Source organism: Mastacembelus armatus, chromosome 10 (genome assembly GCF_900324485.2).
Source record: "Mastacembelus armatus chromosome 10, fMasArm1.2, whole genome shotgun sequence".
Lineage (NCBI taxonomy): Eukaryota > Metazoa > Chordata > Actinopteri > Synbranchiformes > Mastacembelidae > Mastacembelus > Mastacembelus armatus.
In genome coordinates, this window is record NC_046642.1 from 9,957,483 (window position 1) to 9,985,136 (window position 27,654).

The 27,654-nt window shown below is 40.4% G+C and overlaps 3 protein-coding genes across 13 annotated transcripts in view; 2 read left to right on the forward strand and 1 right to left on the reverse strand.

The window, feature by feature from the left end:
* dlg3 (discs, large homolog 3 (Drosophila)) overlaps window positions 1-11,676 on the forward strand; it is a 70,602-nt gene extending 58,926 nt beyond the window's left edge. For 7 of the 11 annotated variants that reach the window (XM_026330017.1, XM_026330022.1, XM_026330019.1 and 4 more), the window contains 10 exons: window positions 2,114-2,228; window positions 4,185-4,361; window positions 4,477-4,552; window positions 5,152-5,251; window positions 6,695-6,736; window positions 6,925-6,975; window positions 7,331-7,692; window positions 7,930-8,039; window positions 8,131-8,222; window positions 8,496-11,676. In XM_026330017.1, coding sequence (XP_026185802.1) covers window positions 2,114-2,228; window positions 4,185-4,361; window positions 4,477-4,552; window positions 5,152-5,251; window positions 6,695-6,736; window positions 6,925-6,975; window positions 7,331-7,692; window positions 7,930-8,039; window positions 8,131-8,222; window positions 8,496-8,602 — 1,232 coding nt within the window. In that variant the 3' untranslated portion in view covers window positions 8,603-11,676. The remainder of the gene's footprint in view (window positions 1-2,113; window positions 2,229-4,184; window positions 4,362-4,476; window positions 4,553-5,151; window positions 5,252-6,694; window positions 6,737-6,924; window positions 6,976-7,330; window positions 7,693-7,929; window positions 8,040-8,130; window positions 8,223-8,495) is intronic. The other 4 variants (XM_026330020.2, XM_026330028.2, XM_026330026.1 and 1 more) reach the window with 1 other exon arrangement.
* Window positions 11,677-11,994: 318 nt separating this feature from the next.
* Window positions 11,995-21,335, reverse strand: tex11 (testis expressed 11). Its single transcript, XM_026330596.1, has 29 exons — window positions 21,308-21,335; window positions 20,196-20,308; window positions 19,772-19,856; window positions 19,560-19,639; window positions 19,398-19,478; window positions 19,183-19,302; window positions 18,875-18,955; window positions 18,671-18,756; window positions 18,518-18,575; window positions 18,331-18,426; window positions 18,138-18,219; window positions 17,673-17,751; window positions 17,377-17,528; window positions 17,173-17,258; window positions 16,762-16,899; window positions 16,478-16,580; window positions 16,245-16,369; window positions 15,842-15,927; window positions 15,198-15,251; window positions 15,058-15,098; window positions 14,886-14,963; window positions 14,688-14,758; window positions 14,034-14,147; window positions 13,746-13,812; window positions 13,461-13,610; window positions 13,264-13,372; window positions 13,028-13,148; window positions 12,241-12,408; window positions 11,995-12,066 (listed from the first exon to the last, which is right to left on the reverse strand). The coding sequence occupies exons 1-29, from the start codon at window positions 21,333-21,335 to the stop codon at window positions 11,995-11,997; spliced, it is 2,724 nt and encodes a 907-aa protein (XP_026186381.1).
* A 3,000-nt stretch (window positions 21,336-24,335) lies between these two features.
* Window positions 24,336-27,654, forward strand: part of kdrl (kinase insert domain receptor like) — a 35,153-nt gene continuing 31,834 nt past the window's right edge. Inside the window, exon 1 of the mRNA XM_026329921.1 lies at window positions 24,336-24,399. Coding sequence (XP_026185706.1) covers window positions 24,336-24,399 — 64 coding nt within the window. The remainder of the gene's footprint in view (window positions 24,400-27,654) is intronic.

Genomic DNA, 27,654 nt, shown 5'->3' on the forward strand with positions numbered 1-27,654 from the left:
GAATCCCCTGTGTATGTGTGATCTGAGGACTGAATGCTACCATTACGCAGTTAACAGTGACTTGGATTTGGCGCTTTGTTTTATATTATATCCATTTTCTTAATACATTCATGTTTGTTAAGGTCTTCACTACTATTGCTCCATGTGCTCAATATATGAGGTGGGACAGTCTAATGTTTCAGTATAAATTTTCGTTCCCCTCCGGTGCCATTGTGATGTTCAGTCAGTGGTATCGTGCTGTTTTCTATTAATATACTGGCAATATCCTTCCTTTTCTTTGAAACAGGTGTATACTTCCTTTACTGTTTCGTGTCATCTGATTATAAAATTACTGGAAACTGAAAGCACTTCCTTGTAAAGGAAGTATGGCTGCTTATTAATGGTGATGGTGGTTTTAGAGGTATTGTTTGTTTTCTTAGTCAGCTACATAGATAGCATGATGTGCTATACATCTGTCTGCATTCTGATGTCATTGATATCAACATTGGACTATAGCAGTTAGTGGTCCCCAAAATTTCCAGTGCTCTTCCAGCTCCTGTAACTATTCAGGTGAATCATTTGGATGTTAGAAATGTCCATGAGCAAAGGATTCGCTCTACCATCTATGCTACTTATAGTGCTGTCTCGCTGGCACAGCTCTCAGCCAGCTCTTCAGGTTGATGGTATTATGAAGCACGGCATTAAAACCAATCTCTCTATTTAGCTACTCTTTGTCTTGTCCCTTGGCCCCTCCTCTCCTAAGCTGCTATTGCTTGTGCTCCATTCTCTTGTCTCCCCTGTGCCTGAGAGCCAAGTGGACTAGTCTGAATGGCTGTTTCCGCAAGTGCTGTCGCTGTTCTCAACAGCTACGATGTTGCTCTTGGTTACAGGCAGGTAGGTGGTGTCTGGTTACCTTAGAGCGTCACTGTTGTATTGTTAACCCTTAGAGTAGAGACCAGGGTGGAGTATGTTGCCCGGCCTGGGACAGGATCTGTTTGCTTTAAAATCTCTTCAGGTTACCACAGGGGTTTAGAGTTCAGCAAAAGCTTGGTTTTGCACTTTTTCCCAGAGCTTGGACTGTCTTTTTGTAAATCATCTTTGGTACAGCTTGGTGTTGGTTTTTCAAGGTAACTCAGGTCTGTTTGACAGAATCTGGACTTTGATCAATAGTTGTTCATGTTACAGGAAGTGTTTCCAGCCACAGAAGATTATGCTGTAAGGTAGGAGTCAATCCCTGCAGGCATGATGGTAAAAGATATGTGGATCATATTATCTTACATTGCTTCTTTTATAGATTAATTATGAGGACATAGGTATGAAGAAGAAGATATGTTGTGTCATTAGAACATGACTGTGTGTCAGTGTTTTTTTTTTTTTAAAGCTAAATTCCTCAGCACAGTTGTGCAACAAGAAACATTAACACTTACTAATTGTAACTGGAATTACTTTCCTTTCATCAGCACTGTATGGCATATAATTCACAAAACATGTATAAAATGAGTTGCTCTGAGTGCTGCTTTTTTGTGATATCAACTCCTCCTCTGTTTGATCATGAGTGACCATAGCCTGTTTGTTTTTCCAGCTGCATCTGCCGGTTTGTTTATCTGGCCGTGTGCTGCGTGGTGTGGTGGCCTAGCTTGTTCCAGCAACCTGGGCACAGAGCATGCTGCGCACAGCAGGCTAATGAGAGCATTCTTAATGAGGAGGTCCAGGTGGATTCATATATTATCCCTGTGCTCCTGAGCTTCAACTGGATTTACTCACCTATGACAAATGGTCATGCATTTGAAATTGTTGGAGGCCTTCCCTTTTTTTAACCACACTAAAGAGCCCATGTTGAACTTAATTAATCAGTATAATTAATTACCTGACATGAGACATTACTGGATGTGTAAGGCAGATTTGTGATAAACCATCTGTTCCTGGGGTCATTAATCAGCCTAAGGATTCTCTGAACCTTAGCTCATTCCAGCTCACTGCAGCACAAACCAAGACCCAAAGATCTCAACATATTTGACATTTATGATACCACCTTAGGTGTATTAACCTGAAAGTCTGAAGGGCTAATTCTTGGGAACATATCTTTGTCACAGTTGGTTTTGTTGTCTCCCCCCCCCCCCCACCCCCCATGCAGAGTACAGTCGCTTTGAGTCCAAGATCCACGACCTGAGGGAGCAGATGATGAACAGCAGCATGAGCTCAGGATCTGGTTCCCTGCGCACCAGTGAGAAACGCTCCCTCTATGTCAGGTACAGCTGAAATGTGCACACAATCATCCTTGTCACTCGCTATATCAATGTAATAAACATAATAAACCTTTTCTTCCCTGTGGATGGAGAATGAAAACCTTAAAGCATATGTTGTCAAAGGCAGACACACTGTCAGAGTAAAGCAGCATGACAAATATACACATATGGTCAACCATAATACTCAGTGCTGAACAGTTTTTAAGATAGCATTTACTTTAGGGCATTGGAATGTTTGCCATCTACAAGCTGATGGACAGGCAATCCCTGTTTTGGTGCCACATATGACATTGACTCTACTTTGTCTAATATAGACTGACAGTAGAGCTTGTTGAAGTGACCTGTGTTATCACACTTTGGGCTGGTTGCCAAACTGGATGGAGGCTCATTTGGGAATTAAGGCAGGGGGCATCCTACTGCTCATATAAATGCAGCAAATCACAAAGGACTCTAAGGGGTCAAAGTGAAAGGACTGTGTGATGTAACTCCATAGTCGAAGTGCTTCCCCATCTTTCTATTGAAGCACTAATGCACTTCACTTAGACTAAGCCGAATAGCTACATTACTAGATTGATTTAGCCTAAGTCCACAGACTCTGTCCTTACTTGAATATATCAGAAGTACATTTGTGTTATCTCATTGGATCCATACTATAGTAAGAAGAGTGCAACCCAGTCTGAGTCAAACCTCTCTTATGGACCTGTTCCTATGAGGCATGTAGAGCCTAGCAAACTCCTGTGCTTGTGACTAACCCTACAGTTATGTTGGAAAAGCTGTCTAGTTAGCCAGCTGATGTAGGAGCCGCCATGCCCTCCCAGCCCAGCCGAAAGAATGTGGAGGAGTTAAGCCTGTAAGGTGCTCTCCAAAAAAAGAAAAAAAAACACTAGGAAGTATGTCAAAGTGCAGTAACACAGTTATGGTTAGGAATTTGATTATCACTTGTCACCTTTTTTCAGGTTAGGCACACTAGCAAATAAGCTTCCACCTGATTGCACCATGACTCTTTCAGCAGTACTATTTGCTCATTGCCAGCTGCAGTTTCACTTGGCAAGAATAGGTCTGCTCAAGTCTTTAAACAAAAGAGAAAAAAAGAATTCGGCCACAGTGTGTGCGTGCGCACTGGACTAGGATATATGGTTTGTAGATATAGGCCTGTAGGTCAAGGAAGATTTTAAGCCTCTTAGCAGGAATTAATTCTTGCAATGGCTGTGAGTTAACCTGTCAGACCTGATAGTGACGCACTCAGACAATATGCAGTGTATGGTTGTATGGAAAATATGCAGCACACAACAGCAGTCAGAAACATCAGGTAGAAACCTAAAGAGTGGCGTGCTTTAATATATGTGTTATCTGGCGTATGCTATTTTATATTATCTGGAGAAACCATTAAGAGGAAGCTCGAGTTTGATGGTAGACAACTCTAGCAATACAATCTTTTTGTTCAGACTTCTCTCGAAAGCCACATCTCCAGATCATACACTAACTGCCCCAGTGAAAATCGATCTCTCCAGCTGCATCGGTGTCACTTTTTCACCCCCTTTTGTTTTTGACCCCCAGTCGTTGCCATTGTTAAAAATCCAAACTAGTATTAATTGTGTTTTTAGTTTCTGCAGCCTCCAATTTTGTTTTATTTGTAGCTTTCTCAAATGGTCATCTGTTAGCAAACCAAATCTGCTATGGGTACATTCTCAGTAACACATGCACCTGCAATGCCCTGTGGCTTGTAAATTGAGTGCAAGGGCAGGGTACATGCAAGTAGGAAGTAGGTTGACAGACAGGCCGACCAACCAATGGTTTCATTCATGTCATTCTTTTTATCAAAATATATTTGTCTATCATTTAACTGTCATTTTGTGCCAGGTGTTGACCTACTCATTTCATCTTGGTTCATGTGAAGTCTCTATACACAAATTCAAGATAAAAAGAGAGAGAGTGTAACCAAAGCCTTTGTTTTTGTAGAGCTTTGTTTGACTATGATCGAACGAGGGACAGCTGCCTGCCCAGCCAAGGCCTGAGCTTCTCTTACGGGGATATCCTCCATGTCATTAATGCTTCGGACGACGAGTGGTGGCAGGCAAGGCTGGTCACACCACATGGAGAGAGTGAGCAGATTGGGGTCATTCCAAGCAAGAAAAGGTAAAATCACTTCTCATTTGCACCTGTGTATACCTGCTAAACGAAACTAATGTGGCTACTCATTTAAGCCCAGCCTAAACTTTTTATTTTGTTTTGTTTTGTTTTTCTTTAACAGAGTGGAGAAGAAGGAGCGGGCCAGGTTAAAAACAGTCAAGTTCCACGCGAGGACAGGCATGATTGAGTCTAATAGGGTAAGTGTCGAGGGCCAGCTGCCTTCAGCCCTGGTGCCAGAGTGTCTTCAGAGCTGCTGCTGGGCTCCCAGAGAGATGGCCTCTTCCCCCTCAGTGTGGAAAAGGGAGCAGCACCTGCTCACTGAAGCGAGCACAAAAAGCACTCATATTACTGTATAGATTACACAGAAGCTCAGTGCAGATGAAAGTTTGCTGTAAACTCAACGGCTTGTGCACTCAGTGATATAAAGAAATGTTCACTTACAGAAATGTTTATGCGTTTGTCAGAGGCTGATCTGTCACATGTAATTTGCAGAAATATATACTGGCTGTAATATGTCTGTTATCTATTATGCAGAGAGATTGAATTTATTGAAATCAGTTTAAGTTGGTAAACAGAAGCCACGTTGGTGTGCCACTTGTTTTCACTCATTACCTGCTTGTTGTTTTCATTATTTGATGCATATTGTTTGCTTTCATTTCATGTTTTTTTTTAATTTTTTTTTTTGTTTGTTTTTTTGGCATGTGTGTTGAATACATTCATTGAAACCCATTCTGTGCTTTGTTTTCACCCCCTCATTGCCCCCCTCCTCCCTTCTCACCCACACATCGACAAGCAGCCAGTCAAAGTAAAGCGCAAAAAAAGCTTCAACCTCTCACGCAAGTTCCCGTTTTACAAGAGCAAGGAGAATATTGTGCAGGAGTTGGTGGATTCTGAACGTGAGTACCTGTCGTGTGATCGAGGGGGGCGTTGTTCTTTGTCCTTTTCCCTTCATGCTTCAGTTCTGTCTTTCAACTTTCATCTTTCTGCTCACCTCCAGGGATGGTTTGTGTGATGGCACCTATCTAATCCCTTTCTCACTGTCCCAGAGATACCCCACATGCACAGCCAGCACCAGGCTGGAGGTGTGGGGTTCTCGTCGGTGTGTCTGCATCTGTCTGTGGGCTCCAGAGGAGTGTCAAGCTGTGTGTGCTGCCAGATGCGTGTTTGTGTGCAACTTCTTGGCTGCATTAACACACGGCCTTCTAACACTGTGAAGCTATTCCTTGTGTAAGTCCTGATCAATTCTCTAGTCAGCCACTGACCCACAATAAGAAGAATCTTATTAACTGGACTAAAGCTTTAACACTTAACAGGTCAAAATCCCATTTTAACGAGATTGGGGTGTGTAATTGAAAGGCCGTGGCTTACTGTGAGCAAAACGAGTGCAGCACGGCACCATGTGTCAGTAGGCCTGGCGAGCACAACACAGTACTCCTCTCGGTCTCTGCCCCAGCTCTCACTAACCTCTTCTTCTTCCTGTCTGCTCTCTTCTCTTGGGCTCTGCTCTCACCTGTCGGGACACCTAGGACTTCCCAGGGTTAAGCGATGACTTTTATGGATCAAAGAGTTTGAGTAAGTGCGTGGTTGTACTGTGTCAAACAGCTGTCCCCTGAGCTCAGAGAAAAATGCTTTGTCACTGCAGACCCAGCTGGGGATGCTAAACCACACACATTTTAGTGACATACACAGACCTATGCGTGTGTTCCCACACAGAACTCACACACCTACTCAGATTCACAGTACATATAAAATATGCATTCCCACGGGAGGGTGGGTGAGCATTAAACTCATTCTGAATGTCTCATGGGGGTCTGCACAAATAATGTAAAGTTTTGTCAGATAAGGTCACACAGAGCGGGAATGTATCTGTCACCAGTGCAGGATGTTGCTATGCCTGGTTGGAAACTGAGTCACCCAGCTCCCGCCTCCCTCCTGTGGATATCGCAGGACCTGTATGTTTTGTTTGTCTTTTCCCTGATATGAGATATCTTACCACAGACACAGATCTAGCAGTAGGAAACATTGGCAATGGAATAGTCGGTCAATTGGGATACTATCACAGGAAACACTTAATTTCCTATTGCTTGGACCTAAAACCACTTCCCTAATATTGCAAGAGCATGGCTGCCGCACCAAAAGTGACTTCTGCTTTATTTGTCCCCCTTTTTGTTAATGGCTTAGCTGATGAGAAACAGGGTGATTTTTATTTTTTATTTTTTTTCCAAGGCTGTTGAGACAGGTGAAAATAATTTTCACCCATAGGAAGAGAATTTATTTGAATTTAACCGGCTTTACTGTTTTTGAGATGATCTGTAACTCCCTCTCTTATGCTGTTACAGAATGCCTGACATCCAACACAAGTGATAGTGAAAGCAGCTCGAGTGAGTCACCTTAATTTCTCATGGTCTTTCTAGTTTGTTTTACACTGCCCACATAGATGAATAACATGGTAGAATGCCTGAAATGTATTTGTGAAATGTTATCTGCACCTTAATATTCATCCTGGTGTTTATATAAGCTGTAAAACTTTTACTGTAACTCTTTAAATGAAGTGTTTGTGTTGCTACAGAGGGACAGGAGGACACAATTCTTTCCTATGAGCCAGTCATCCGACAGGAAAGTGAGTGAATTTGCTTCTCCAAAATTGAAAAATATGTAGTATAAGTCAGTGTTAATTTTGTAAACAGTAATATTCTGTATTTTGCATCAACAAATAAAAACAAAGCCATAATGTTGAGGTTGTGCAGAAAGACATGAAATTATTCAAGTTTTAATGCAAAGTCCCTCAAAGGACCCTCAAGGGACTCAAGGAATTTGTGAAATCCAAGCTGTAGCTCTTCAAAAGTAACAGTTTCCTATGCTGACAGCTGCAAAAATGTTTTCAGACATAAGTCTAAAATGTAATAAGTTACAAAAATTAAGAAGCCATGGATCATGCATTTTTATATTTAAGGTTGTGTCTGTCTCAAATGCAGTTCACTACACAAGGCCTGTTATCATTTTGGGCCCAATGAAGGACAGAGTAAACGATGACCTCATCTCTGAGTTTCCCCACAAGTTTGGCTCCTGTGTACCCCGTGAGTTGACCGTACACAACATCTCAGTACAGTTCACTACACCTTACTCCAGAGGCAAAAATAAACTGGTTCCATTCCTCTGCACAGACACGACTCGTCCAAGGCGAGAGAACGAGATGGACGGTCAGGACTACCACTTTGTGGCCTCGCGAGAGCAAATGGAGAAAGATATTCAGGATAATAAATTCATTGAGGCTGGCCAGTTCAATGAAAACCTCTATGGGACGAGCATCTTGTCCGTCAGAACCGTGGCTGAGAGGGTAGGTGCCTTTGTTCTGTAGGCTCAGTCAGTAAAAGCTTGGGTGTAACCAGCAACTTGTTTTCAGAAAGTAGATGTTTGCAATTTGTGTTCCACCTCGGCTTTTGCTAAATTCATATTCATATTGAGAACTCAGTTTGGCAGCACTACAAGAACCACAGTCACTACGTGAATGATCTACTTATGTGACAAAAATCTTAAAAGTATTTTTAACAAACCATACTCTACCTGCCCACAGGGGAAACACTGCATTCTGGATGTGTCTGGGAACGCCATAAAACGACTGCGGCAAGCACAACTTTATCCAATTGCCATCTTTATTAAACCAAAATCCGTTGAGGCCCTAATGTAAGTTTGAGTTTTTATCCACATTTTAATGAAGATATGAGTGAATATGAGCATGTTTGTGATACCAACCAGAGCTGCTTGTCTTCTTCAGGGAAATGAATAAGAGGCAGACGTACGAGCAGGCCAATAAAGTCTTTGACAAGGCAGTTAAGATGGAGCAAGACTTTGGAGAGTATTTCACAGGTTGGTCTCATTGCCTTTTGCTTTGGGTCACTGATATGTATTTGGTTTCATTTGAGTTGTAGCTATTGGAACTAGTTTTTTGTCCCTTTTAACTTAATGAACAGAAACAATGAAATAATTAAGAATTTTGTCTGTGAAAGATGACTCAACCAATCTTTAAATATATAACAACTAAAAATATTATCAAAATCATTGCAGAATAACTTATCTACTTCTTGATTTATCGACCAGGTTTTCAAACTCAACAAATGCGTTTTGTGTTTGTGTTGCCAGCTATTGTACAGGGTGACTCACTAGAGGAAATCTACAACAAAATCAAGCTAATCATCGAGGAGCAGTCTGGTCCCTACATCTGGATCCCCTCCTCAGAGAAGCTCTGAGCACCCTGCTGTCCCCTCTGCATCGACGCAGAGCTCCCATCCTGCCTCCCAGAGACCCCACCTAAGCCCAAATAGCCACCCCCTCCCAGTCCCCCACCCTACCTGCTCACCTCCTTTTTGCAGATATGTTTCATATCAAGTTTTAGTGTCATCATTATGTTACTCTAAATGAAAAAAGAAGTCTTATCACCATTACTGTGACTGTGCACACCCCTGCATGAGTTTCTCAACAAATCCATTCAAGACTGGAAATGCCATTCCAAAGGAATTTGTCAAATGAAAACAAAAGGGAAAAGGAATAAATCCTTTTGTGAACTGGGACTGACTGGAGATCAGAATGTTTGACCGAAATCTGGAGAGATGAGTTGGGATTCGAAAAGAAGTTGCAGGGGAACAGAGACAAATCATAACAAGTTGGAACACTTTGTAAATGTTCATCAAATCACATTTAAAAAGACGGGCAAGATGAGAAGTTCATGACCAATTAAGGGTTTTTTTTCTATAAAGACTGGATAAAATGAAGCCCTGCTGATGGTACTGTTCAAGGAGTCATCTCTCGTGTTTATAATGACTGAGGAAATAAGTTGAGGAGCCTACAAACTGGTGATCTATTTATCACAAACCAGCTTGCTGTTTGGTCGTCTGCCAGTTGTCTGTGCTGCAGCTGATAAAAGACATCTCGGGAGGCAGATCAAGAGGAAGAAATGAGTTGTGAATCTCTACATTTATATTATGAAATCACAAGCTAAATGATAAAATCCTACTGAGATTTTACTACATATTAAAAACTACTCATTTTACACTTCACTAGAACTGTCAATTTGGAGGGCTGTTAGAATTCTTTTTTTTTTTTTTTTTGTTCGTTTCCTTTTTCTTTGTGGGATTTATTTGCTTGTGGTTTTTAGCTGCTCTGTGTAAAGGATGGGGGTAGAGAAGTGTAACTGGGCTCTCTGCAAAACACCAAACTGCCTTACATCAAATACAAATTCTGTTTTGTGACTACCTGTTACCTGTGAGGGAGGCTGCACAAAACTGACGAGGAAAAGAGAGGAAGCGTTCTCATCTTTCCTTAATTTTTGTGTCCTCCAACTGCCGAGAGGCCTGACTTGAGTGCAATAGATAAAACAAAGTCTCACCTCTGTGGGCGCCTTTTATCCCCCAACCTTCTTCCTCTTTAATTAAAGGAGAAATTTGGTCATTTGATTACAATTCGGACAGCCAGAGCCTCCTAATGCATGTTGAGCAGCAGATCACCCTATTACACTCTCTGCCTTCCAAGAGGATTCTCTTCTGATTAAATGGTCATATGGTACTGTCCTATCTGCCGCCATGATGGCGACATTAAAACGGGTAGAACAAGACAATTGTATTGGATGTCCTAACAATTATAGTCAGTATAACCTGTTTTGAATTGTCCCCTACCAAAAAAGAATACTAAAGTTGGGTTTGATTAAACCTCTATCCTTTGTGCATCTATAAACATACAAATTCTTAGTGAATCTGTTGTTGGCAGGTGTTGAACCACTGTGTTGAGCTCTTTAGTGAGTCTGGGGTGAGCTGGACCAGCTCAGGAATCTTAACGTACAGATACCATTTCCCCTGCGACTGAAAGGCCATGTTTGGGCGATGACACAGAGAGTTCATAGCATGAACAAATACTCACGGTACCGTCGCTTAGTTAAACAGAGTAATCAGGTTGTATTATGTGTCTTCTGTTTTTCATGAGGCGGGGAGCTTGTTTAAGGCTGTCGGTGCGGTAACCTTTGAAGTTGGCTGTATTGTGGCATCACCAGGTTTGAAGTGACCTGCTCCACCCTCACATGCAGACCTTGGCACTTGTTAATGTCTGCGTGCACATCTGAAGAAGGAATACTGTGGCCCCAATCCTGTGAACACTCGCTTTCATCCTCATCTTTTTAAAGATTGCAAAGGGATTTATTTTTTTCTCCTCAGAGAGCCAGACCCACCAGGAAGTGATAACCTAGACCTCTGGGTCCCCTGCTCTCTCCCAACCACAGAGCACCTGTACCTGCAGGCATTTTCTGAACAGGTGTGCCCACCTGCCAGGCACCACTGCTAAACCAGCTGTCATTACCTGTGTCAAAACCAGAGTTCAGGGAATAACCGAAGGGAACAGAGCCATTTATAAACTGCTTGCAGACTGTTTCAAAGGGTGTGGTAGCTGTACAATGTAAATAAGCCCCCAGCAGATCCCCTCACCTGTGCTTCATGCATGTGTGAATCAAACTGGGACAAACATGTTTTATAGACCACAAACGTCAGGTAAGTAAAGTTTGAGATATAATTTCCATACAGATGTGCTGTATTGTTGGTATTTCTCTTCAAATGCCTATCGGAACACTTAACTAGTCAGTTGGGGATTCAGTTCCCTCTAGTAGGGCCTGTCTACATGTGATTTCTTGTGGAACGTGTCTGGGTGTATAGATTTAAAAAAAAAAAAAAAAAAAAACATTGTAAAATAATTTAAAAGAGATGCAGGCAGAAACCTACACAATATCACAGAATTCAGGAGCGTTGATCAATACATCATTAGAAGTTTAGAATTGGTCCTCTGGTGTTTAGTTGAGATACAGCTGACTGTTAACAATGTGTGTGGTATTCATACCTCAGTCAGCCATGTCAAAGCCCAAAGAACTTGATTTCATTTTACTCTTTCCTTTGAGGGTGTGGTATATAACACGATGGAACCTGAATGCCTCTGTGTGTGTATACTTGATGAGGGTCTTTGTTCTGATGAGAGAAGTGATGACATATATGCTTTTATTTTTTTGGGGGGGGGGGGGGGGTCAGGGTTCTTGTTTGTACTTTTGGGTGACGATGTTTTATGTTATAGCACATCTGTGCAGTAAGTGCTTGCAAACATGAACCCTTTGATTGTACAGTAGTTTCCTTCCTGTCACTGCAGGTGGTACAGCCTATCAGGACACTTGGCCTCATGGTCTTCCCTGTCCTAGTCATGAGGGAACACAGTCCTGCAACTTTTGTTTGGGTTTTATTTTGGGACTTGACAAGAGTTTATTTGTTTGAAAATAAAATATGTGACTCAGTTATGATTTTGACGTGCTTGTTATTCCATGTTGAAAATATTTGAATTATTACAGCGACACTTAGATTATTTGGTAGCATTTCAGCCCTTATAGGGAACAGTAAACATGGTAAAATTAAACCAGGAACAAATGTGTCTTAACCACTATCAGGATGCCAATTAAACAGATGTGAAGCAACAATTTATCAAAATGTGGACCATCTGGTAAACATTTAACCACAGCATTAAAACACTGAGCTGATGGTACTGATGGAGTCAATTTGAATTCATGCTCAGAACAAACCATTTATACCAGGCAGACTGCAGCTGACCTGTCCCAGTTTGGTTATTCTTCCATGATGAGGTTGTTTTTGGCTTTGTCCATCCTGTCCAGGATTTGACTGTAGAGACCAGACATCTGTGGGTGCACCAAAAACAGTAGATAATTATATACTTAATCTTGTATGAAACCTGCGTGATTTTTGGACCAAAGCTTTTGTCCCACATAGCAGAACAATACAAGCTTTATCATTCTCCACTGCTACTCCTCAGTCTGCTTCTTCCCCTCTGTGTTTCTCCACCGCTCATGTACCTGCGTCTCGTAGCTCTCCTGCAGGGATCCCAGGTAGTGGATGAAGCTCATGGCGAGGCCACACCACTTCTCAGCCTCGGGATACTGAGCCAGGCTGTACAGCAATACCCCCGTGTTCCAAGCTCGAGTCAGCAACCACAGGATCTCCATCTCTGGGAAGTCGTCCGGCTACAGAGAAGAGCAGGAAGATGTTCAAAAGGCTATTTATCAGAGGCCACCTGGGTGACTCACTTGAGCCTGGTTTATAGAAGGAAATCTGTGTTTTAATGAGTAAATCCTGTGAGTAACATTAGTAACTTTCATCTGATCCTGTTCTACTCTTTGTTACCCTTTACCAAAGCTTGTGAGTCTTAAGGAGAGCGTAAACAAACTCCACACTCTTATCATTTCTAAAGTTTCATACGTTTTTCACAAGACTTTAATCTTGGCTTTTCACTTTGATCCAAAGAATTCCACAGCTTTTGAGAAATAAACCAATATGAAAGGGGAAATATGTACTGCCTCTAAAGAAATGTAATGTCTCAATAATTTGATGCCTCATTCAGAGCTGCAGTGTGCTGACTTGTACAGCACATTAACATTCAAATTGACAGGAAGGGGGTGGTGAATGGAAGCATCTGCTAATTGAAGTGCGGCTGAAAGCCCATTGATAAAAAGAGACTTCTAGAACAGCAGGCAGACAGAGAGTGGAAGAGAGGGGGTTAATTATATAGCAGGATGCAGTTCTGCTGGAGGGATTAGGAGGCGGGAGCCAAAGGATGGCAATGTGTGATTGGCGCTGACTCACTGCGGCTGCAATGATGGACAGGGCCTCCTCATAGTAGTCCCACACCTCCTCAAGCACATGGGCCTCTACCTCTGACACACCATTTGGGAGGGACAGCTTGATCAGGTTGTGAACACACTTGCTAAGATGGGGACACAAAAAACAGTTGCACAATCAGAAATCCTCTCATTTTAATAAGCCCTGGATCTTTAAAGAAATGTCAAGGGTGTTTTCATGCTGAGCAGTGATGAGTATGCCTGCAGCGGGCCAGGTCAGCCTGTGGTTGTTTCTTGTGCAGGGAGAGAGCAACCCTCAAGGCCTTCTTACACAGCACAGGGAAGTGGGCTGGAGGCTCCATGGCTAAGACTACATAAAATTTAAAAAATGACAGTAGACTGTAAATACTGGAATGTGTTTCTTTAGGCATGTCTGTTTTTGTTTGTTTGTTTTTTACCTCCAATGGTCTCTAGCATTTTTGTTTCAACATCTTCAAGCTCCAGGACAGACTCCAGCACTGTCTCAACCTTGGGGTCATTCAATTTTGCTCGAGCTTCAAATTCATAGAGCAGCAACAGCATTTCTGTTGGGTCCTTTGGAAAGCTTCCTGTACATGCATATTGAAAACACATTTCCTTTGCTTTATTTTGATCCATGAAAGACCAGAAAAAATGTAGGTCTTTGCTTCATTATAACTTGCGCAATAATTTAGCAATTTAGATAGTTTAGCTACTTAAGTTACCAGATGCTTTCAGGGTTTTCCAGACCTCCCAGCAGATCTGAATGTGTTCAAGAGCCTGAGTGAGGTCCTCAACCTGTGATCAAACACAAAATAATTCTGGATTCATCATCGCCATCTAGTGTTGAGTTCCTCTTCAAAGGCAGAGGGATTCAAACGAAAAAACACCTACGCCAGCACCAATAATGTGGTTAGTCACCTCTCCTTTCCACTGGTCTTGGTAAATTTCCATCCATGTGGATGGAGAGCGTGCTAAATGTAGGAGATGGGCAGAGGGAGTGGGTGGCACACCTGGGCAGAGAGAGGAGACTTCCTGCAGAGCTCCAAAGAGGCAGCAGCAGCCATTAGCAGACATGTCTTCTGGCCCATGAGCAGCGTACAATCAGGAGGGCACAGCTGGGAGAGCTACGGGTTCATGCAGATACACACATGTATGACAAAAGAACCTGGTAAAAAACATGTCTGGTAGTCTTACATTTATGTACTATAGTTTTCATTTTGATTGCAGTAATTTGGCTAGAAGAAGAACTAGAGAGAGACAGTAGCTTCACAAATCAAAATGAAAAATGTGTGGGGGAAAAAAAAAAACTTTTGATGGTCCTCTGAAATATCATAGTATGTCTGGAACTTTTACTCATCATGCAGCAGCAGATGCTCATTATTGTATAACGGTGCTCTCAGACATGAATGCATGTACTTAAATCAAGCATGTCAACATCTCATAGGGGGATCAAAGTCAAAAATCCATGTGGAGTGATGGGTATTTTCATAAAGGACAGAGCACAAAACTAACCGTCACGGTGAGATCATACTGCATCACCAATTATTTATCTTAAACTAATATGTTTATTTTTCTAAAGCTATGTTAAATCCCCATTCAGGTGTTACTGATGTACACCCACGTACTGTATTAATTCACCTGAAAAAGCTAACAAAGGCACTTGCCTGGTAGGAGAGCACGAAGAAATCTCTCATTCTGTCAGGGCTGCTCTCGCACTGCAGAGCCAAGTTCCAAGCTGCAACAAGCACAAACACACGCAGGCCCACACAATACACACTGAATGAGATGAAGGTGCTGTGACATTTTAAGTGATAGCACGTCATGTCAGATTGAAGTGACAAGCAGAGAAGGATTATTAGTACCAGTTTTCCTGAACCAGTTAGCTTCCTCTGTGCGTTCCTCAACACTCATGGGAGACTGGTGTGAGATTTTCTGCAGAGCTGCAGTGAGGCATCAAAACATTTTGGGGTTAGGAGGCACAGCACATCCAGTAGTTTAGATACATCTTCTCAAAATGCAAATGCCTGCACTCACCCATTTTTAGATATGGCAGGAGGGCATCCAGCCTCACATTTCTACATGGAGTGAAGGTATTGAATGTGATTGTGTTTTTTTAAACAGCATCAATAACACGATAGAGTCACATATTAATTAGGTACTTTCCTTTCCCTCACCTCATCTCATCACTTGATTCTTCCACTGTGGTGAGCACAAGTCGAACCAAACACCTATAAAAAAGATGAATGGAGAAACTGGTGCTGACCTCCTTTTTTCACCTACTAACTTTATTATACAGAGACACACTTTCAGAGAAGGATGTGAATATAGGTCAGTGGATCACAGAGGTGTATGGAAAACTAACACTACAGATCTCTCACATCTTCACTTTATGTTGTCACTGTGAAACGCCACCATGACCTATAAATGATTACATGGTCTCATCACTGACTGCTTTGAAATCAACTACATAAGAATTTTGTATCTGGAAATCATGAGACAATATTTTGAAGAAATTCTAAAAAAAAAACTAAACTTCAGCGTAAATATCAAGGTTATTAGTGTCTTGGATTTCAACCATACTGATTATGGTGTGCCGATATGTGTCCATGTGTATTTCCATGTGTAAGACACTTTATTGCTTTCATGTCAGAGATAATAATTAAACTCTTTATTTGTATATTTGATTTCCATTGAAGTGCCACCCGAGAGAGAGCTGGGATAGGCTCCAGCGGATCCCCGTGACCCTGAACAGGAAAAGCGGGTATAGAAGATGGATGGATGGATGGATGGATGGATTTCCATTGAAGTGTTCACAGACCTGAGAGCTGTCAGGATTTGAGCGTCATCTTTGGAGTTTTCACATAAGCTCTCCAGAGCCTTAATGGCAGTTTCTTGCTGATCATTCTGTCACAAGGAAACAAACATCCTCGCCATCATTAATACCACCACCCACCAGTCATATTCATCAAAGTCATACAGTATACTAAAGGTAGGCCTCCCACACACTTTCTACTTATAAAAAAAAAAAGATCTACACCTTACCCTCAGAAATTGCTAACAGCTGATTGCTGCCCAGTATACTTGCTGATACTAGTCTGAGAAAAGCACTGTCCACTAAGTTTTTTTTAATTATTATTATTATTATTATTATTATTATATGGTTTTCCCATTAAATCCTCAAATTTTACAGCTGGTGTAGAGATCCAAGTAATGAGTCCTACCTCCAAAGCAATCTGAGCAGCCAGACTGAGAAGGCTGGAAGCTGCGTTCTCAGATACCAGCAGTGTGTCTTCACTGGCTACAGGACTCTTGGACAATAGTCCTATTGCTTTCACTGCTTCTGCAGCTGGTACAAACATGCAACCTCATCACCAGTGAATATGATGAAAATGTAACTGTAATTAGATTGCAACACAACTGCAATGTTTATTTTTATTGTTTATTGTGTAGATACCTTTCTTGATGTCGTTCTCCTGCACTGCAATCTTGTAAACAGTGAACTGGGTGAAAATGCTATCAGGATCACATCTCTCTGCTTCTCTAATTGCTTCTTTGGCCTGATAAAGGCAATTTTTTTATATAGATGTGAAAATTCATTAAACACATAAACTGCGAAACTGTGGCAGGAGCACTTGCTATAGTGGCTGGTGACATAAACAAACTGAGTTCTGACACACACCGTCCATCGCAGCCAGTGAACAACAAATTAATTTCCCTGTCTATGGCTCAGGTTCTTACCTTTTCCAGTTGCTTCAGTTGCAGGAAACAGGAAACTCTGTTTCTCTGTAGCTTGGCTAAGTTGGGCTCCATTTGACCTGCCTTAAAGAAACTCAAGGAGTAGTTATACCACTGCAGAGCCTCAGAATAGTTCATAGCCTGGAAAGAAACATAAACATTAAGTTATACTGTATTTGCCTGGGACTAACACTAGTTCTGAAGCCAGTACTTTGTTCAAAGGTAGTGTAGGAGTATTTCTGACATGCATGTCTTTGTGTTTTAAGGAAACCATAGCACCCAAAGCAAACCCACACACATGCAGAAATAAACAAGACCAGTGGGCCAATTGCAGCTTCTTTCTATGAGGAAACAATGCTAATTACATAAGCCACTGATAACTTATACATACCAGTCAGGCCGTGTTTGGCCTACCTCAAAGTATTTGGACGCTTTATCCCACAAAATGACATGTAGACATGTGAGGGCCTCTGGAGTCAGCTGTTTTCCTGTATGGTGGCCTGTGTGCGTGTAAAACAATTAATACAGATACTAACACAGAGGTACAGCTGTAGTGCACTGTCTGCATCATTACAAAATCCATCATGTCATTTTATTATCAGAGTTAAAACTAACTACCAGTGATTATATCCTCTATCTTCTGTTTGCCCAGCAGCTCCTTGCCTCTCTGCAGGAGTAGCTTAATGTGCAAGATAAGAGCAGTTCCCAGGTCAGGGGATGATTCAAAATGCTGACATACACGTTTCAAATACTCAAATGCCAGCACTTCTCTAAAAAAATCAAAACAGATATTATTTAGAGTTAGATGGTATGTCTGTAGGCATTACTAGACAGACAATGTGTACATGTGCACATTAATGTAAGGGTGTTATGTGTCAAAGTGAGATTAGCGGTACTTCTTTTTAAGTTTTTACCTGTCTTCAGACATGAGTAGCTTCACTGCATTCAGACACATATCAAGAGAAACTTTAGATTCCAGCATCTCATTAAGCCCTATAAACATATAATTATGATATTCTTTTAAACATGCATTTAAATCTGCTTAAGTCACACATAGACAGTCATTAACACTTAGGGCCCCAGTAGAAGTACAGTCTTCTTCTGCTGGAGACAAAGCAGCTCTACTGGAACACATGACCCAACTTGTAAAGCCTATGGAGTATTTACAGCAGAGACTTTGAATATTTCTGGAGCAATTAAACTCATCAGTAGTCAGTGTTGAGTTTTCATTAACCATTTTCTTCCAGTACTTTCAGAGAATCAATCTAATGTTTAGTGTTGAATCCAATTCTCTAACCTCTGAGCCACTGTCACCTCGCTGCTGCCTATGTTAATCAGGCTCTGTATAAATAATTCAGTGAGGTCTGTTAATAACTAACCTGCTCTGATATGATCATCTGAGGCCCCACATCTCAGGAGTATTCTGATCTTTAAGTACAGCCCAGAGATGCTCACACATTCCTGTCAAATTATAGAGTCCGATTAGGCACAGAGCTTCTGAGCTTTTTTGTAAGTGCATCCCTCAAAATGCATATGTAAATTACAATGTGGAAATTATTTTTTGTATTGTACCTTGTTGGCTAAGCATACAGCATTGAGAGCCTTCTCCTGAAACCTCTGACAGTCCCACTCTAAATAAACAGTGGCGAGGAGACGTAAAATCTTGGCCTATTTTGAGTAAAATTGCAGACATTGAATTTATATTTATATTATATTAATTTGCACCCATTGCTTGTATGAAACTATCATACAGTCTTACCTGGACTTCAGATCCAGGGGCATATCTCACATTCATTTTCCCAATGTCATAGCTTTGGCTGAAAAAAAAAGAAAAATAGATCCCTTTACTAATGGATCTATTCCCAACACTTCCACCTAAATTAATTGATAATAAGAATATAAATATATTAACCTCAACCAAAATGCACTGTCCTCAAACTTTTTCTGATTGTAAGTGTCTATTCCAAAATTGTAGCACATAAGCGAGAGGTATGCAGTCTGCATTGAGAAAACATATTCACAGTTAACATCCCACACACTTTCAAGAACAATATGTACTGAAAATGTGAAACAACAATATATAGTGTTGTAGTGAGAACAGAGGGCTTCATTTTACGTCTTTTGGTAGCCGTAGCAGCATGTCCTTACAGCGCTGCATATAAACCACAGCCTCATGATTATTCCCTTGACTTATGGCCTGCAAAGAAGAGGAGACTTAAACTATTACTTAAATTTCAGCAAACAATAAGATTCCCTATTAGTCCAGAATGAGATTTCCCCCTATCATTGTTTCTCAGTTCACATTTTAGCTGTCTCACACTTCACACTGCAAGTCTGTCAGAATAGCACTTCCTCAGCTGCCAAATATCACAAGAACAAATATTCACATTGAAGGTGTTGAACACCACATGCGCCACAGCTCACCGATTCTGCCTGACATGAAAGAATTCGAAGCAGATCCTTCTCCACATCCCCCTTGGATGAAGTGATGTCAGCTTCTCCATCAGCTCTGTTGGTTAGTTGGCTATAGAGGCTTTCCAGGCTCTAGTGATATGGTATGTTCAGTAATTTGCAAAGACACAATATTTCTATTTGCTGTAAACACATTTAAGCTCTCTCAGGTTAAATGATTTTTTCACCTTGACAGCAAGCCTTAAGAAATTATCTGCCATCTGGGGATTTTTGCAGTCCAGCCAGGTTCTCCCTGTTTTGCTGGCCATCTGTAATGATTAGACACTGATAAACAGACCTTGTCCTCTGGAAATGTTGAGCACTCAGAGGGTACCTACAGTATCACTTACCAGGATCTGCTTGCGGATGATGCCCTCTGTTGGAATCTCAGGCTCACAGCAGTACATCAGACTACATGCGACATGACGCACTGTGAAGATGAGAATATTTGAACACAATGTGCTTGCAGTCCCTACACTGAGCCAATATTTCGATGATATGTCTGAATATTTGTAAGTGTAATGTTCATCAGTAAAATGAAATACTGCAACTGTAAGTGTACCTTTGGCTTTCTGAACTTGACTTATAGTAGTGCCCAAGTTCTTAGTAACTGACCAGTTCCACAGCTGGATGGCACACTCCTCTAACTGTAATATGAGTAAGACAGAGCATGTGCAAATGATAAAAAAAAGTATGCATCAGTAAGAGGAATATTTAACTTAGCATTAAATAAATAAATCAGATAATTTTATCTATATTTTTTCAGATTTTACAGGACTAATGTAAATTATGGTAGAACAACAACAATGGTACACATATCACCTTCAAGAAAATGAAAAAAAAAAACACCCTTCCAGGCAGAAAAAAACTTGTTGGCAAAAAGAATGTGAAATTTTACATCCATAATTATATTCTGATTTTTAAATGTTTGTTGTTTTTGTTGTTTTGCCTGACCCTGACTGTGGGCTTTGGTCACACCCATTTACCTGTGGATCTGGTGATTTGGGGAATTCCTCTAGTCCAGAGACTTCAGAGAAGAGTTTCTCTATCACATTTTCATAATCTGCTGGCTGTTTTTGCTGCAGGTTCTCTGTGAGATCTGTGAATGAAGAAAAGCAAATCAAAATAAGCTGTAACCAGCAGATGTTTGGTTTACCTTCAGCAGTACTTTAGTCAAATTATCAACATTATAAATCAGCTTAGTTGCTGTCCAAAAACCAATTATGTCAGCCTAGGTGATCTACACCCTCACTGGGTCAATAAAGCATTCCTATCATTTCAAATGTAAAATAACAGTAATCCACTTTTCCTGATTTTGGTCATGACAAAGCTACTGTAGTCAAGTAAGTAAGTCGAGATCTTTCATAAACATGTATGTACGTGGCACAATTGGAGTTGTTGGAAACCCCAAAAGATCGTTAAAAAAATCTAGAGAGGACACTTCACACCCAGTTTGTGGATCAGAGGTGTCATAAGAGTCCACCATTAGAGTCTAACGACCCTCACCTGTGCTCATTGTTGTTTACTTAACGAGCCTTTTCAGGCCAGGTGTGAAGTGAAACCAACTCAGGAGTGTGGGTTTGACGATGTCTCGCCCCAGTTACACTTAACGAACCTATTTGGGCTGGAGTGAAACCGACCTGAATGATAAATCTGATTTCGGACTGACGAAGCTGCTCGGATGAATAGTGAAACATTTCAACGTATTCGCCGCCAATGTCAAAACAAAGACTGCAGCCTGTGCCTCCAGACAGGTAAAGCTAACGGAGTGTAATATATTAAACGGTTTATTTGTTTCCATCTAAGTGGAGTCTTTGACATTTTCAGTGTATTAATAATAAAGTTATCTGTGAACTAAACGTCGTGAATGTTAGTAATACATGACAGAATACATAAAGAAGCAACCCTAGCTTCTTAGCGTTAGCGCTCAGTCATTAGCATTAGAGCTTGCGTTTAGCTATAGTAACGTCACTAGCTAAGATAGCTAACATTAGCTAACTGACTTTAATACGTCTCCAACCTGTAGACAAAACTCTTTAACATAATCATTTGAACTAACATGCAGTAATTATATGAAGTAAATATGACAGTTACTGACTTTTAACAGTTGTAACAAACTGCTCCATGTTTTAGGTTTCACCATTTAATTTAGCTCGAACAGGTTTGATTGACAGCTGACTAAAACAAAAACCCGCGAAGGTTAAAAAAAACCAAAAAAACAAAGTCGCTAACTTTAAAAATCTGGCTTCATGGCTTATTTTTTTAAACAAGGCTGGCTAATGCTAATTATTGCACACTGTTTTCGGTTACAGTTTACACTAATGCTGTGTGTTAGAGCTAATTTTACTGATCATAAGCTAGTAGCTAAGACCAACTACTATGATGGTTACCATTATTGGTAACTTATGTCACATTTTGACATGGTAAAGAAAAAACTCAAATCGTGTACAGTCCCAGTGCTTGCTGCCATATTTTACTTTAACAAGCCAAAAGAACCACAACATCTTATTATTCTGCCCTGTCATTGTTGAAATTTTCCTTTTTTCTCTCTTTCAGGCTTATCAGTTTTCCCCTCTAAAAAGTGGAGCTTATCCCACTTTTGACATACTGTGTAGTGCCAAAAACACACCAGTTTATTTTTTTTTATTGAGTTGGTTTTTGAAATGTTTTTCCATGTCTTATTCCATATTCTTGACATTTCAATATAAAGCACAAAATATTTATAAGAAGCTTTATATCAAATAGCTTTGTAGTGTTTTGCAGGAAACTCAAATGTTGATCCCTGAACTAGCTACTTTCCCACCAACATATATTCCATAGAATTTCTTTCTTCCCAAGCTGCAGCTTGAATGGGCTCTGGAGACTGTGGGGTTTCGTTCCACTCAAGACAGACTACAATCATTTAATCAAAGGGGCAGGCTCTCAGATCCCCCTCCACAACCTCAGAGAAGAAATACTTTATCACTACTGGTTCATTTAACCAACCGGACTTTGCTGTTTGGGCAAAAGAAAGAATGTGTGCTGTGTGCGTAGAACCAGTTAGTCCCCCGTAGTGTGTTTTGAACACCAGATTCTAAAATAAAACACTTTAAATCCACCTCCCCAGTGAGCAACTTCCACCTATTGTTCATCAGGAGTCTTATCTACTGGACCCTTGGTTCACAGGGAATGTCTCCCTGACTTAAAGACTTAAGCACATGCTAAGACATTAGCTGTAGTAGACAAGACAGTGTCTTGCATACCTTTCTTGTGTATTCACTGAGCTTCTAGTTCCCTTTAAGTCTACATACATATTATTACTACTAACACCTAATAGCATCTATATTGAAGCCATTTTCTTAACTGTTTCTGAGAGTCTTGTCAGTGTTACACCATGTATACTTCATTTGGAAATCTATACAATGAAAAGGGTGAATTTACAGTTTCACAGCCAGATTGTAACACTCATTCAAGTCTGGAAAGTAAACCAAGACGCAAGTAATGTCCACTCTTTTAATAAACCAGGCAGAAAATACAAAAAGTAGATTGTACAAATGCATACACGTTAAGTATTTATGGACATTACTTTGATTTCAAGAAAAATGCCCACAAACCCAACATGAAACGGTGAACTAAAAATACTGATAGTGTGTAGGAAATCTTTTGACTTAATAAATTATAACTGTCGTAACTTGCTGAAGGACTTGCACATCTCTTGGATGTTAGAAGTTGTTTCTAGTGTTATGTGATGTTTTGCTGTTTTCTTGCTACAGGGACGACCGAACAGTGCTCATTGCATTTACCACTTGTGTCGGGCCTCATAAAACACACCACCACTCCAGATCCAGTCCCCAAATTGTTGGCTGTTTAGTCTTAAAGTGGACGGAAAGGTGAGGGCAGGATGTTCTTATTTACAATGCCACCTACTATGACCTACAGCAGCAAAGTAATTGTTGTAGTGATAAAAGAAAACAGTCTGCAGCACATCCACACACTGCAGGGCACTGCTGGACAAAAGAGGATTATTTACATTGATATAAAAAGCAGTGTATCCTGTTTCTGCAGTTTAAAAATAAATCCACCAAATATTTATTCTGAGCACTTGTGCAGATATTATAGATTAAATCTGATATCAGTGATTGTATCAGTGATTGTTTACTTTGTATTAGTTTTCCTCTTGAGAAAAGATAACTGTTGTTACCTTTAACCTCATTTAAACAGTAGGTTTATTTTATCAAAGTAGGAGCTACAAAGCCCAGTTTATAAAAAAAAAAAAAGGAAATCTAGCGAACTATCTCCTCTACTGTAATTGTTCAGAAATGTAGTCACTGCCCATAAATCGTTAAGGTAATATTTGATCAGTTACATCTGTATATTAGTTTTTGAAATAATGTCATGATTTAAGTTATCTTTAGTGCCCTTTCACTAGAAATGAATATAAATAATGCGCTTTATCTTGCACGTTTTTATGTGCAATGGTATAATAACCCTGTACCATTTCTCTTATTTAATCATCATATCTGCTACAGGTTTGTTGCAGGATTGTAAATATGCCTAGCGGTTATTTGTCATGCGGCGATCTCCGCAGTAGCCTGAAGAAAGGAGTGTGTCCCCCCCAAAAAAAGTGACGTTGCGTCCTTCCTCTGTGTGTGTGCATAAAACACCGTTGGACTGTAAGTGTTGCACAGAAAGGAGGAACTGTCCAGGGCGCGCCTGAAAGGCAGGAGCTGATTGATCTTGCTTTTGTGGGCCGTGCAAGACACCAGTTACAACTCACTAAAGTTTTTGATTTTCACCGTCTGTTAAATTGATTTCATTTGACTTTTTTCGTCCGTGAGCACCTGCCCCAAGGTTACAGCGGCACATCCGTCTCTTTAGTGCGGGACCGAGAACTGGACTACCCAGCTGCGCAGGAGGGCTCCCTTGCGAATCGCGTCATGGGTTACGATAAAATCACTGCCGCTTTTTGCATGTACACCTGATGGGTATGTGGATTTAGAATAAGATTTTTTTTATTAAAAAAAAGAATAAGACTCTTTGATGTACCCGTAAGAAGAAACTTGTCTGTCACCCGGAATTATAAGCTGCTGCCAGAGTCGGTCATTTTATTTCTAACTCAGCTTGGATTTTGGTGAAGAGTTGGAAAGATGGTCTCATCCAACTGCTTCAGATGGGTCGTTGTCATCTTGTGCTGTTCGTCATTCACACATGGTAAGAAGTCATGCTTATACAGATCAGTTATTTACGCATAGTAGGGTTTTATGCATGAATGGACAGAATTTTTACATCGCATGGTTTGACTGGTTTTTCTCGATGAATGGCTGAATGCGTATTGTTTTTACCATGTTTAACACAAGTAACTGTCCGTTATTTAAAGGAGACGTGTAGAAAGTGTCTTATCTTAAAAATAATCATTCCTCCTTTAATTGAGCTGCAACAAACAGATGTTTTCTGACCAGTTATTTTAACTTTGAACTACATTTTTAATTATGGATCCATCAGGAGAATATAGGAATATGATAATTGGGGAAATTGGCAGCAACTGAAAGCTGTCAAATGACCTGCGGTTCTCACATGAGCCGCTAGAGGGGGTCTTGTCCCGTTATAATTGAGATGCAATGCGTTGATTCCAACAGGTCTTATATTTTAATGTAGGACTCATTTTGATATATATTTTTTTAAATTTCAAGTTATGTCCATTTAAATTTCTTTTCATAGATATTAGGACTATTGTAAATCAGCCTCTGCTATTGCAGCAGTTATCTGTGAATGAACACAGTTGAACATTTAAGACATTCATTCACAGACATTTGTTGTCTGTGTTAATATACAAAAACAAGATAGTGTATAAAACATGGATGTTCCTCCACATTGTGCCAAGACTAGTGTGTCATTGAGATACACTGCAAGCCTTCCTCATCATTTCCAAATAAACAGCCCAGCCAAACAAAGGAAATACTGTTGACGTTCACCCTTACACAGATTCATGCACACTTTCAGCTTCTGAAGCTTTATCTTCGATGTTTTTTGAGTAGATTTCCTTTACTGTCTACACACAAAGCGTGGGAAAGACACAGGGAGGAAGCGGACGTAGGGGCAAGAAGCAGCCTGGAATTGTTCTGGCTACTAAGGGTCACGGAAATGTGACACGCTACCTGAGCAAAGATTTCTTCCCGGAGCTCCTTGTGCTCACGTTGAGCTATGTCAAACTCCATCCACAAGACAATGGCAGAGAGGAAAGGAGGGTATTGTTTCTGAATAGGAGCTACACTGGTAGAGCCATTAGTTATTGGCTGTCTCTATTTATGATTAGGTGTGCAACAGATTTATTCTGGTAAATACGGCACAAAGCCGTAAAGACAATAAGTTGTTGCATCATGTTAGTGGTGGCACAGTATCACAATGTTAATTATCTGAGAGAGACTGATTGAAGCTTTGATGATTTTACTGGGACACATTTTTTACTTGTCTCTTCCTGATTATAGTATTAATGATTGAAGTGGGGGGGGAAAGTAAATGTTCTGTCTAAAGGATAGTGTGCCCTTTCTGCTAATGTGTCAGTGAATTAGTTAATTCATTGTTACTGCTTCTTATTCCAAAATTTGGCCAGGTCAAGTGTGTTGTGTGTTGCTCTGTGACACTATCATTTTAATGAAGTACACCAGGTCCTGATTGAGGAATAGAACTTTGTTGCAGCTGCCTGAAGACAAGCAAGATGCATGTATTCTAAATTTAATCAGCAATCCATGTGATGGTTAATAACTAAGTCTTTCGCATATCACTTGGAGTGATACACACAATAGTGGAATTTCACTTTTTTTTTTTTTTTTTTCTTTTGAAGAAGGTAAAAATGGGTATGATGAGAAGTAAGCCTGGTGCTGTAGGGGGCTCCTTGCTCATTGTGGTACAGCTAGATCCTTGAAGGTAGCACAAGAAAGTAAGATACACACACACACACACACACACACACACCTGGACTGGTAGTTACCAACAGAACAGAAAAAGGCATTATTATACTGTATATGAAGATATTTAACATTACAAGTTTCTTTGTGATCCTGTTCTTGAAGAATGATTGCAACACCTGGTCCATACTAGACATATCCACCCTGAACCAGCAATGTCGTTTCTTTGAATCCTACACGAGATTTCAATTTCAAGCAGCTTCTGTTTGTGTGTTAGTTTTAATCATACGCTATGCAACGGGAATCCCCTGGGCTTACTAGTTTGGACTCTTTTGCAGGAGATTCCTGTTAGTTGGCTCTTCTCAACTTTATATAACCTAGTCTGGCCACCCATCATGGCCAGATGTTCTTTTATTTTGCTTTTTTAAGAGGAGTCTGTGGCATTTTGCCTTCAAATCTCCAAAGGCTAATATACTGCTAATAAAATAAAAGTCTCCCTAACTGTTGTCTTAACCTTGCAGTTGTCAAAGTGGAGCAGTTTCAGAAGTGCTCAGTGTGAGAGAATACTCCAGAGACATGTAGCATAGCTGAAGCGTCTTACTGTGGCAGGTAGTCCTAAGTCTGGCCTGAGGTGTGCTGTAATTCTCCCATGAGTTTTGAGCCTTTTGTGAATTTGTCTTTGTCTTAAACGTGTCAAACTGAAAGAAAATTATGAAGTGTCATCGGTACAAAAGTTTATTTATGGGAAACTACTGTAAATAAACTACTGAATTGTGACAATATGTACTTTTTTTTTTTTTTTTTTTTTTTTTTTTTGCTAATCTTAGTAGTGAATAGAAAGTATTTCAGTTTTGCATTTCAGTCCAGTTCCAGAACAGCAGATATTGGCATGTCAACTTTAAAAACCAGTTTACATATAATCTATAAAATAATAATCTTAAGACTATCTACAAACTCGAAAGACTGTGTAGTATCCCACTGCACCAGGACAGATATCTTTACTCAGAGATTGGCAACCACTTACTACAGTTTCACTCCTGCCACCATGGTCACTTTAAAGATGACTTACCAAGAGTGACTCTCTCTTTTGTTAGACGATTATTGCTCTCCACCTTTTCTTTTAACAGGATGAAGTGGGAAGGTTAAACAAGGGCATCGTTATGACTTATTGTTACTTGCAACACAAAAACAAAGACCTCCACTGACTCTCAAAAGAGTCATATTGTTTCATGATGAGGTAGGAAGTATGCAGAGATGAAAGGAATTCACTGCAAAAAAGAAGGAAATTCTGTGCATTATTTCCAGCAATGAAAGGACTGTAACTTTGGGATTCCCGTTAAATTCAGCGACAGTACAGTCATCTCACAGTAATAACAGTTTCTATTATGTAACACTAAACATGCGCCATTGGCTGTGTGCTGCAAGCCTGGAAGCATCTTTCCAGTGTTTATGGCAATTCCCAATATTGTTTCCTCACGTTTACCCTCAGCTCTTTAATTGTTAACATATTACTTGTGTAACGGTTTTTATATCTCCAACACTTTAATTTGTTAAACTCATA

Excerpts from the sequence above, each read along its gene's own strand:
- tex11 (XM_026330596.1), bottom strand. The coding sequence starts at position 21,335 with ATGGAGCAGTTTGTTACAACTGTTAAAA. Across the intron at positions 16,370-16,477 it reads GGAGAACGACATCAAGAAAG|CTGCAGAAGCAGTGAAAGCA; the intron begins GTATCTACACAA and ends TGTTTGTACCAG. Across the intron at positions 13,149-13,263 it reads GCTGACCTGGCCCGCTGCAG|CAAGTGTGTTCACAACCTGA; the intron begins GCATACTCATCA and ends TCCCCATCTTAG.